The sequence below is a fragment of the Gymnoscopelus microlampas genome (assembly GCF_963454915.1).
Source record: "Gymnoscopelus microlampas genome assembly, chromosome: 19".
NCBI lineage: Eukaryota > Metazoa > Chordata > Actinopteri > Myctophiformes > Myctophidae > Gymnoscopelus > Gymnoscopelus microlampas.
The window spans coordinates 34,807,475-34,819,319 of NC_139956.1; the positions used below are offsets into that span (position 1 = coordinate 34,807,475).

The 11,845-nt window shown below is 42.2% G+C and overlaps 1 protein-coding gene across 2 annotated transcripts in view; it reads right to left on the reverse strand.

The window, feature by feature from the left end:
• Positions 1 to 1,134: 1,134 nt before the first annotated feature.
• htra3b (HtrA serine peptidase 3b) overlaps positions 1,135 to 11,845 on the reverse strand; it is a 30,130-nt gene continuing 19,419 nt past the window's right edge. For both annotated transcript variants that reach the window (XM_084043633.1, XM_084043632.1), the window contains exons 5-10: positions 11,313 to 11,507; positions 5,224 to 5,256; positions 4,809 to 4,929; positions 2,979 to 3,036; positions 2,183 to 2,278; positions 1,135 to 1,428 (exon numbers count right to left, since the gene is read on the reverse strand). In XM_084043633.1, coding sequence (XP_083899759.1) covers positions 1,260 to 1,428; positions 2,183 to 2,278; positions 2,979 to 3,036; positions 4,809 to 4,929; positions 5,224 to 5,256; positions 11,313 to 11,507 — 672 coding nt within the window. In that variant the 3' untranslated portion in view covers positions 1,135 to 1,259. The remainder of the gene's footprint in view (positions 1,429 to 2,182; positions 2,279 to 2,978; positions 3,037 to 4,808; positions 4,930 to 5,223; positions 5,257 to 11,312; positions 11,508 to 11,845) is intronic.

Genomic DNA, 11,845 nt, shown 5'->3' on the forward strand with positions numbered 1-11,845 from the left:
AGGTCATCTGTGCCAAATTTCGCGCTTGTATCACCAAGTGCACTATGGTATCAAAATTCCGCCCTGCTATTATGATTTCGAAGACATTTGTAGAATCCCCCAGAAGCAAAGATTTGAGTTAAAAATATATATGTACAAGGATTTGCACACATTTTCACGTTTTTTCAAAAACAATAGCAGATCTACCAGCTCTTAGCACGGCACTCGGTGCCGCACTAACAGCAGATGTGCTATTAAAATAGAGCCAAAATAAATCTAAAATAGCCAAAGAAATCAAAAAATGACACAGATGCGTTCCCGGTCTTAATGGGTTAAAACTGACCACAGCTAAGTGTTCACATTAAGGTTATGGAATGACGTCGAGTTACAGCATTCGGAGGGCTCAACTATGCCCTCTGTCATCCAGAAGCAGAATAAAACAAACACGTCACAACTTTTTAAAAACTGATGTTCACTTTCATTGGGAGGGAGTGAGTGTCATAAATTGCAATTTAAATGTAATACAGCATGACCACAGTGGACACAAAACATAAAAAAACTGAAGAACAAAAAAATATCAAGTGTCTCCTATTATGAATGTCCAGCTCACAGCCACAATGTTCTCTTGTTGTGGGGAAAGTGTCCAGACATTGTCCGACCATCAATGTTCAGTGTGAGACGACCTCCATCTTTACTGGTACAGAGTGGTCCATGGAAACCTCCATATTTACTGGTATAGGGTGGTCCATGGAAACCTCCATCTTTACTGGTATAGAGTGGTCCAGGGAATGACGTATTTTCTGTAAGTCTATTCTGGAAGTTCGTTAAATTTGCTCATTCAGAGCTTTCCCCCACCTTGGTCATCAGACGTCCTGGATCTATCAAAGTGATCCTAAAGTCCTGGATCTATCAAAGTGATAATAAAGCTGGATTTATACTTGGTGCACGCCGGTGTCACGCACCCAAAATAGCGACCAGCTATTTCCTGTATTTTCAGTATACGTGACACGATTTTCAGCACGCGACACAACGCGCAACCACATATAAATCAGGCATAAAGCATTGCGTCGTAACTCCAGGGTCTCTTCTTGATGACATCAGCTCGGAACTGACCCCTCCTCCAACAGTGCATACAAGGTTTTTTTTGTGGGGGGGGGCGGGGGGTTCAACTGAAGCAACAAAAAGGGTACGACGACGAACGATAGTGCCTTTGGATTGTCGCGCGAGCGAGCGAGCGGTGCGCCGCGCGGCGGCGACCTTTGACCCCCCGGCGGCGGCGTCTACTGCATGATGACGTCGGGCTGGATGTTGAAGAGCAGGTCGTCGTTGCCGCGCCTCACCTCCAGCAGCAGGGCCGTCTCCTCCTGCAGCGCCCCCTGGAGGTCGGAGGTGGTCATCAGCGGCTGGCCGTTCAGCTTCACGATGATGTCGCCGTCCTTGATGCCACCTCTGGCAGGGGCGAGGGAGAGAGAGAGAGAGAGAGAGAGAGAGAGAGAGAGAGAGAGAGAGAGAGAGAGAGAGAGAGAGAGAAGACAGTGGTTAAGTGGTTTAGTGCATTGGTTCTCAAAGTGGGGGTCATTTTTTTTAGCTTTGACAACTTAAACATTTTCAAACAGGTTGGGGTCATATATAGTACAAGACCCTACATGGTCTGTGCCCGCCCCCCCTAAGTGAATTCATTAAAAGGACGCCTGATAGGGGAATCAGTACCAGAGCAACCACTCGAGGAGATTGCGAAGTGCCGCACCGGCAATCAACATTCAGTCAAAATGTCCTCTCAGTACAGGGTTGTGTAGCATGGAATGGCCTTCCTCTGCGTATAAGGGATTGTGCTACATTTCCATCTTTTAAATTCAATCTGAAAAGATGGTTGAAAACCAAAGCTGCAACCATTTGTGATCAAGTTTTAGGTTTATTTTTATGCTGTGTTCCCTGTGTAATGTTATTGTAAATGTATTCCACCGTTTGTCTGTCTGTTTTCTGATTTTATGTTTTTTGTGAGGACTGCGGATGAAAATTAGCATCTTTGCTAAATCCGGTGTATTTACGGCAACATATTTTCAGGTGGGGGTCCGCAACCACATACATGTCAATTTGGGGGTCTTAGGCACAACCACTGGTTTAGTGATTAAGTTGGTACTGTAGTTAGTTGTTTATTGTGGCTAAGTGGTTCAGTAATGAATGTCTAAAGAACAACACATACTTCTGTGCAGGTGAGTCGGGGATGACCTCATGGACATAGATTCCTGTGGCGACATCAGGGAAGTCTGGGCTGTGCTGTTTAAGCTCCTCCATCAGCCTGGAGAACACACGTGCACGCACACGCACACACACACACACACACACACACACACACACACACACACACACACACACACACACACACACACACACACACACACACACACAGACTGTGATTAATACTGAAAACATTGTTCAATGTATCATGGCTATAGAGCGCTCTGGCAGACTCTGTCCCAATGTTTGGTACGTTTTCATGATTGTCAGTTTAGTGCGTTTGTTTATAATAGTGGTTCTCAACCTGTGGGTCGGGACCCCCAGGGGGGTCCCCACTCCCCACATGATTTGGGGGGGGGGGGGGTCCCCAGATGACAGTGAAGTGACATTTTATGGACTTTTTAATACCTAAAAAATAAAAATAAATTAAAGAAAAGAAAAAGACCATTACTGCATCAAAAGTAATCAACAAACTATACTATAAAACATTGGCCAAATTGTCAAATGATATAAGAAAGGGGCAAATATTGTGAAAATAGCCGTTCTACAAGCTCGAGCTTGTAGATCTGCTATTTTCACAATATCTATCTGTGGAACGGAGTCAAACAAAATGGGGGGTCCCCAGTTCAAATATGATTATTTTGGGGGTCACGGCCGGAAAAGGTTGAGAACCACATAAAACACATTCCCCAACCCTAAGGCCATTAGGATAGAACACATCGTTTGTTCATTTGTTCATCCATTCATTTATTATGACTTACGATGGAGTGATGGTCAGCATCCGTATTCCGATAAAGCGCTTCTTCATGGACCTCACATCTGTCAGAAAGAGCTCAGTTAGCCTCTGTACATTTCAAAACAAAACATCTGGTTGTAGTGGTGGTGGAGGAATTATGAATGCATCAAATAGACTATGTCTTCAAAAACACCAAATACTATATCTATTCAAAAAGATGCTTCTACAGTAGGTGCTTGAACCACTTGAACCCCAGCATCCATAATATGAACACAAATAGCAGAAGTACAAGCTCACGCTTTGTAAACAGAAACATCGTGAGCTTGTACCAACTCAGGTCCAGTTTATTAAGTCCAGAGGGTTTAAAGGGATAGTTCACCCCCAAAAAAATGACTTCGTGCTAGAATATATTTTCTCATAACACAGCTTTGTATTCTGTGCTGTACACCTGGTTCCCATAGAAAGGGGGGGGGTTTGAGCTCTCCTTTACTCCCTTTCCTTGTTTATGCATCTTTTTAGATAGCTTGGGTCAGCCTACTCTGTAAGCCCAGCTTAGTGAATCGGGGCAATTAGACAAACAGTGATACTTTTAAGGCTTCGTCCACACGTACACGGGTATTTTCATAAACGCAGATATTTCGTTTTCGTTTTTGAAAACCTCCGCGTCTACACGGCCCTGTTTAAAAAAATCTCTCTGTCCACACGACAACGGCTAAACGTTAACGGCTAAATGCAAAAACTCCGTTTACCGTGTCCACACGGGAACACATAGCCGGAGTTTTTAAAAATCTACACTGTGGCAGGAGTTTTCCAAAAGATGCGTTTACATGGAGCAAAAACGCGTTTGCGTGTGGACGAACCCCCCAAAACGCATATAAAAAGCTACGTTTATGAAAATACCCGTGTACGTGTGGACGAAGCCTTAGATAGAGTCACTGACTGTCTAAAGCCAGTCTGTCTTATGCTTCTCTCTTCATCAGATCACTCCATGGGGTGTATTCTTGTACTCATGTTTCCCCTTCCCAGCTTTTCTATTCTGTAATAAACTTTTTTTTTTTGTTATCATACTTACAGCCATTCGTATTTTGAGTTTGTTTATAGAAGGATCATTTTTGTATTTGTATTATTATACTTAAAGCCATTTGTGTTTTGAGAGTTTGTTTGTAACAGGATAACTTCTTCCACATCATTGTGCACATACACACAGTGGCGGCCTTTCCTATGTTTCACCCGTTTCAATTGAAACGGGCCCCCAACCTCAGGGCCCCCCCCCCAAAAAAAAAACTTTTTTTTTTTTTTTTTTTTTTTTTAAATATATTTTTTTACTCGCATCCCAGTCCGGGGCCCGCCTGTGGCTGGCCGACATCCAAGAATTTCATACAAGAAGATGATGTAGATCTGATTGAATCAGGGCTCAGCTCAAGTGAATCATGTGAGTGAGTTGTTTTAGCTGTCTGTCCATGGTGGAAGTGCAGATAGCCTAATTAATTTAGTTCAAAAATGCATCATTATGGATTGTGGAAGCAAACCAACTTCAGTCCACAATTTTTTTTTTAATTAAGAAAAAAAAAAAAAAAAAAAAAAGATTTTTTTTTTTTTTGGGGGGGTGCATATGGGGCCCCCATATGAGCTCTTGAAACGGGCCCCCAGATCATTAAGGCCGCCCCTGCATACACATATTGTTTAACACACTGTATGTGTGTGTGTGTGTGTGTGTGTGTGTGTGTGTGTGTGTGTGTGTGTGTGTGTGCGCGCTCGTGCGTGTGTGCGTACATCTGCGTGTGCATCTGTGTGTGTGTGTGTGTGTGTGTGTGTGTGTGTGTGTGTGTGTGTGTGTGTGTGTGTGAGAACTCACCTTGAGCTGCTCTGTGTTTGTCCAGGGACTCGTTGAGGAAGCGTGTGATTCTGTCAGAGGGGATGGCAAAGGAAATTCCTGCCGCTACCTTTAGGGTGTTGATCCCAATGACCTCTCCATCCTGAAGGACGCACACGCACACGCACACGCACACGCACACGCACACGCACACGCACACGCACACGCACACACACACACACACACACACACACACACACACACACACACAGAGTACAGGATAGGACGGTCAGCATGGCATAGTTTACTGTGAATACCTTTATACAATAGTTACCAATCAATGTGTTATGTTGTGGTAATATATTAACTTCTTAATCCATACTGTACCATCCACATGCCAGAAGAACAAATATCTAAATTGTACACTGTATATATGAAATACATTCCAAAGTCTTACCAGGTTGACTAGAGGTCCTCCTGAATTCCCATACTGAAAAAACAAAACAAAACAGAAAAGGTCAACTATTCCATTCATACAGTAAAGTGGTGGGAAAAGTACTCACATTTCTTGCTTAAGTAAATTCAGTATCAACCAGGTCAGGTAGGTTATTGTGGGCCAGGAATGTTCGGAATTCGCCAATCAGGATGGAATATGAAAAATCTGACGGAACCATCTTAAGCACTTGACTCCAGAGATAATGTGTACCGATTTGCACGATGTTTGGACAAAATGTGTAGGAGTAATATGAAAAAGAAAAGTATTGCAAAAATCGGCCTCCTGGTGGCGTTTGTTCCTCAACGTAATGCGAATGTGCGTGCAAAGTTTCACCGCCATCTGACGCTGCGTTCATGATTTGCGGCATTTTGTTCAAAACGGGCCACTCCTGCAAACTTTAGATGTCAAATCAAACAGATCCGTCTTGATCACATGACTATAGAGATCATGTGTGTACCGATTTGCGTGAAATGTTGATAAAATCTGAAGGCTTAATATCCAAAAATGTGTTTTACATAAGTCGGCCTCTGGCACTATAAGAGGCAGATGTGAAAAATGCAGGGCAAAGGTTTCTCCTTGGCTAATACATCTAATACAGTATGTATACAGTGATGTTGTTAGGTTTTAAATGAAATTAGTCCCGGGACTCACTGGTGGTCATTTGAATGAGTCCCACTAATCTTAGATTAGATGTTGGCCTATTTGACAGTGCAAAAGAATAATTGCCTCTGATGCTGTTAACGAGCGTCAACGAGCGTCAGCTGGAAACAGACGCACACACATGCCCTCTGCAGTGCTCTTTGAAAGTGACTGGAGTTTCTCTGCAAAAGCCCTTGAATATGACGGCATATGATTAAGGATTACTGTGATTATGGTAAACTCACATTTCATATCACACACATCATACAGTAAGAACTTAAGCAACTTTCACTAGCGCCCCCCCCATAAAAAAATCAAATAATAAAAAAATATTTTTAATCATTTTTTTTTTTTTTTAATCTGTGAATTATTTCGCGGACCCCCTGGCTATGCGTCGCGGACCCCCAGGGGTCCGCGGACCCCACTTTGAGAACCGTGGGCCTAGGAAGCAGGGAGGGAAGCAGGGAAGGAAGCAGGGAGGGAGGGAGGGGCGGGCTTTATAAGTCCTCCAAGTGTCAGCCCCTCCCCCCTCTTACACACACACAGACACACAGTTTGTTTATAAGCTCTGCAAAGTTTGGAAGTAAAAGAGCAAAATAAACAACTCATAATGTAACGTTACTCCACGTGAACGTTGAGTAGAGTTGTCAGTAGTGAAAGCTGCTAAAACACACTTGTGACAAGACTGTGGAAAAAGAAGTGTATTATCTCCATCTGACCAAACTGGAGGTGAGTTTCTGCAGGTGACTTATAGCGTAGCTAATTAGCGGCCTAGCATTAAAGGAATTGATGGAATTGTGTTTAATTTCACTTTTATTTTACTTGGTAAAGCAACAACTAGTCAGGATGAAGCTTTGTTGTGTGATGTGAAGTGAATATGTTGAATTGTTGAGCTGTGTTTGATTGTGACGCTAAGACAGGCTATGCAGGCCTAGTCAGTGGTATAAACTTAAAGTAACTAAGCACATGTACTCAAGTACTGTACAATTTTGAGGAGCTTTTACTTTACTGGAGTATTTTAAAATTTCAATACTTTTACTTCTACTCCACTACATCCCAGAGACAAATATTTTACTCCACTACAATTATTTGAAAACTTTATTACTAGTCACTTTGTAGATTTGGATTATTATTACAAAACATACCACTTCAGCCCTACAGCCTATATAGTTAGGCTATTTGAAAATAGCCTCACAACGCTTCACATCGTAACGCTTTGTGCATAATGAGTACTTTTACTTTTGGTACTTTAAGTATGTTGATGCCAATAGTTTTGTACTTTTACTGAAGTAAAGTTTACCAGACTTGTACTTGTAATAGAGTATTTCAAAATTGCTGTATTGGTACTTTTAACTCAAGTAAAGATTTTGAGTGCTTTTTGCACCACTGGGCCTAGTAAATCACTTTACACATTCATCAGGATTCTGGATGGCTTGGTTCCAGGCTTAATATCATTTATAAAAAATATTTTCTCCATGGGAAAGAGTAATGGGTTTCCTATCTGCGACACCACAAAATGGCCGCCACTGCTATACCCAATAAGTGTATACAGGGGATTTGCACATGTATAAAGTTACAATTTAATGACCTTAAATACTAAATTGGCCAAATGGTCAAATATTACATAAGAAAGAGGCAAACATTGGGAAAATAACCGCTCTACAAGCTCATGTACACGTATACTAGGTTGTGTATGCTGTGACAGGATACAGTATACGTATACTAGGCTGTATGTTGTGACAGGATACAGTATACGTATACTAGGCTTTATGTTGTGACAGGATACAGTATACGTATACTAGGCTGTATGTTGTGATAGGATACAGTATACGTAATACTAGGTTGTGTATGTTGTGACAGGGTACAGTATACGTATATGTGGCTCTCGGTTACTTGAATTTCTTTCTTTCTTTCTTTCTTTCTTTCTTTCTTTCTTTCTTTCTTTCTTTCTTTCTTTCTTTCTTTCTTTCTTTCTTATAGTCAAGGCTGGCAGAGGTGTTGCAGGGGACACCCCCCCTCCTCTTCATTATAAGTGTGGACTATGAAGACAGGCCATCAGTGGAGGAGGGGAGCAAGAACTGGGCTTCACTACTACAGCTAGGAGGCCTAGATGACTCTCTAATGTAGTCTTTTTTATTTTATTTTATAAACACACACACACACACAAACACACCCCACACACACACCCACCCACGCATACACCCCCACACACATACGTAAATGCCCAGAAGACTGAGGTTCTCACCTACAGTGTAACACCCTCCCAGACCATCCACCTCTAATAAAGTACTGGTGAAGCTAACCAGAGACATGTAAAGTACTGGTGAAGCTAACCAGAGAGATGTAAAGTACTGGTGAAGCTAACCTGAGACATGTAAAGTACTGGTGAAGCTAACCAGAGAGATGTAAAGAACTGGTGAAGCCAACCAGTTGTACGGAGGATGGAGATGTAAAGTACTGGTGAAGCCAACCAGATGTACGGAGGATGGAGATGGCGGGAGGCGCCCGCTGGAAGGCTCATCCGAGGATGCCCTGCCCTAGAGAACGAGATCTGGAGATCTCTCTCTATTCATGGGTTTGTCTGCATAGGGGATTCCTCCGACGACTTGGTCCCCACGGTCGAACGGCCGAAGACCTTGTCCTTCTCGCAGGTTTCCCCTGAAGACGGCTGATGAAGACGACTCAAAGTAGGAACCTCTTTAGGGCTGTCACGATTATGACATTTTACTTGCCGATTAATTGTCGCTCAAATAATTGCGATGAACTAGGCCAAATTAATTAATTATTGCGCCGTACGCTGAACATTGTAACATTATTAATAAACATGTGTCTGTCTTCGTAAACAAAAGGTGCACGGGTCAGATATGACCGTATAACTTGCATAACTCAATAACTTTATACGTGGAAATAGCAGTCTGCTATTTCCACTATTTTTGAAAATGTTTGAAAACATATGAACATTTTTTAACATGGAAATGATTATGACGATTATCCGAAAAAAGTATTGTGATTATCTGAAATACTTGTAATCAGGTGATTATGTAATAATTATGACATGCCTAATTTTTCCTTTGCTGGATGCTGCTGCTGCTGCTGCAGCTGCAGTTTGTGTTGTATGATGTTTTTGTTGTATGCTGTTTGTGTCATGTGCTGATGTGGTTCAAGATGTACAGTAGCTCTGTTGCTGTCATGTTGGGGCCCGGTGTGGCAGTGAAACATGTTCAGTGACTGTTGGTTTGTGGCTCTGGGTGGCTCTGTGATAGAGACAATTTGCATGAAACATTTTTTAGACATAGTCCTCTGTAAATCCGGGCCATTTGAAAAGGTCACTTTTTGGTAGGTACCAAAAGGTCACTTTTTTTCTGGTGTAAAGTGTGGGGAGGGGGGACCAAGTTTCCCACCCCACCTCAGCATCTGCCAGACAGTGGTGCACCTCCTGCTGGCTCCAATACAGGTCTCCGCCAGGTCAGGTAGGTTATTGTGGCCTCGATCCTGGTGGTGCTATAATAGGCCAATGTGAAAAGGGTGCCATTTCTTCTTAGGCCTTTCAATCGGACACTGCGTTCATGATTTCAGGCATTTTGTTCAAAACAAGCCACTACTGCAAACTTTAGATGTGAATCTTAGCCAATCAGGATGGAATATGAATCACATGACTATAGAGATCATGTGTACCGATTTGCGTGAAATGTGGATAAAATGGGAAGGAGTAATATAAAACAATGTGTTTTACATAAGTCGGCCTCCTGGTGGCACTATAAAAGGCAGATGTGAAAAATGCAGGGCAAAGGTTTTTCCTTGACCTCTAGGGAGTGTGCATACAATGTTTTACACAGATCGGCGCAGTTATAGGTAAAAACACGGAACGGCCTGTTATAGTGCCACCATGAGGCTGATTTAAAAATGTTCAAGTGGCATTTCGTCCTCAGCATAGTGGGAATGTGTGTGCGAAATTTCACGGAAATTGCATGCTGTGTTCATGATTTGAGGCATTTTGTTCAAAACAGAGTACTCGTGCAAACTTTAGAAGCCATTTTTAGCCAATCAGGATGGAATATGAAAAATCTGAAAGAGGAGTTTCGTTTAATGACTACAGAGATACTGTGTAGCGCCGATTTGCGTGATGTTTGGACAAAATCTGTAGGAGTACTGTCAAAAATGTGTTTTGCAAAAAGCGGCCTCCTGGTGGCGCTATAACAGTCCATGTGAAAAATTTGGGGCAGAGGTTCTGAATTGGCATCCAGGGAGTGTGTGTGTGTGCACAGTTTCGCTGCGATTAAGCCAATTGTAGTAGAGTAAAAGTACAATATTTTCCTCTGAGATGTAGTGGAGTAAAAGTAAAAGTACTGACAATTGGAAATACTTCAGTGAAGTAAAAATACCTCAAAATTGTACAGTACTAAAGTAAATGTACTTAGTTACTTTCCATCACTGTACAGTATACATGTACATCTGTATAAGTAAGTAAGTATGTTATCCTGCAAATGTACCGTAGGTATAAATAAGAAATTCTCATCACATTTATCACGTACTTCCTTATCAACTCAAACCGTTCTCCACCACATGCAAGTGTTAAACCTTTCATACAACACAATGAGGAATTTGATGTTTTTAAAAGATATTCTAAGGCAGCTCATGCTTTATATAGGAGAGTGTAGGAGAGACAGGAAGTGTATGGAGAGTAGAGAGGGTGAAAGACATGCAACACATGGCTCCAGTCCAGACAGACTCCAACAGGAGATATGGTATGTGGAATAATATGGAATATTTCGCAGACTATATCCCCAGACAGGACATTTTCAACCTTTCCAATATGATACTATAGGGGCCCTTTTTAGATGATCTGTGGTGCAAGGTAGTACTCGGTCTAAATCTGCACCACCACAGTTTGATAGCTACAGCAGACAGCAGATAATGTTGCTGCAAAGTACGGCACAAGTTGCAAAGGGGGTGTATTTCATCTCCTATCATCACCAGTGGTCCTTGAGGGGGTTCCAGGTGGTCCTCAGCTAAATGGTGGAGAGTTAGTAACCAAATGGACCCTTATTAGGTAGATATTTTGTACTCTTGAGCGTGTAAAATGAAACCAAATGGATCCTTATTGGTCCATTTGATTTCATTTTACGCTCTCAAGAGTTAAATTATTGTTAAACATCTGCATTACTCAATTGAATAATTGTTATTTTGATCAACGTTTGCCTGCTATCTCTCCTATGGTACCAACATCAATACAGTTTTTGGTCTGAGAGTCGCGAAAAAGTCCCGTCTTTTCATTGACTGTATGTAATCGTAGTACGCTTGAGCAGTATGCTCAAACGAATATTTTCAGTCAGTCTGTATGTACAGTATATATTCTCACATTAATGATAACGTCAGTCTAGATGTACAGTATTTACAGTATATATTCTTACATTAATGATAGCATCAGTCTGGATGTAGTCCATGTCAGAGTCCGTTAGGCCCAGCTCCTTGCCGTCCCGCTGGGCCGTGCTGACGATGCCCGTGGTGACGGTGTTCTGCAGGGCGAACGGGCTGCCGATGGCCACCACAAACTCCCCGGGTCTCAGGTCTGCACTGTGACCCAGCAGCAGCACGGGGAGCTTGTTCTGGAAGGAAACCACACCAGATCAATTCAGATCAATTCAGATCAATTCAGATCAATTCAGATCAGATCAGACCAGATCAATTCAGATCATTTCAGATCAGATCAAACCAGATCAATTCAGATCAATTCAAATCCAATCCAAATGCGATCTGATCTAATCCAATCTATTCTAATCTAATCCAATCCAATCCTCTGGTTCTCACACTTTTTTTTACAGACCTGTCTAATGGTCCATTTGGAGGTCAAGTGGGGTCCCTGGACCCCACTTAGAGAACCCCACACATCGAATCAAATCAAATCTGAACTATGCCCAAAGTAGCAGAAGTGAGTGAGTGAGTG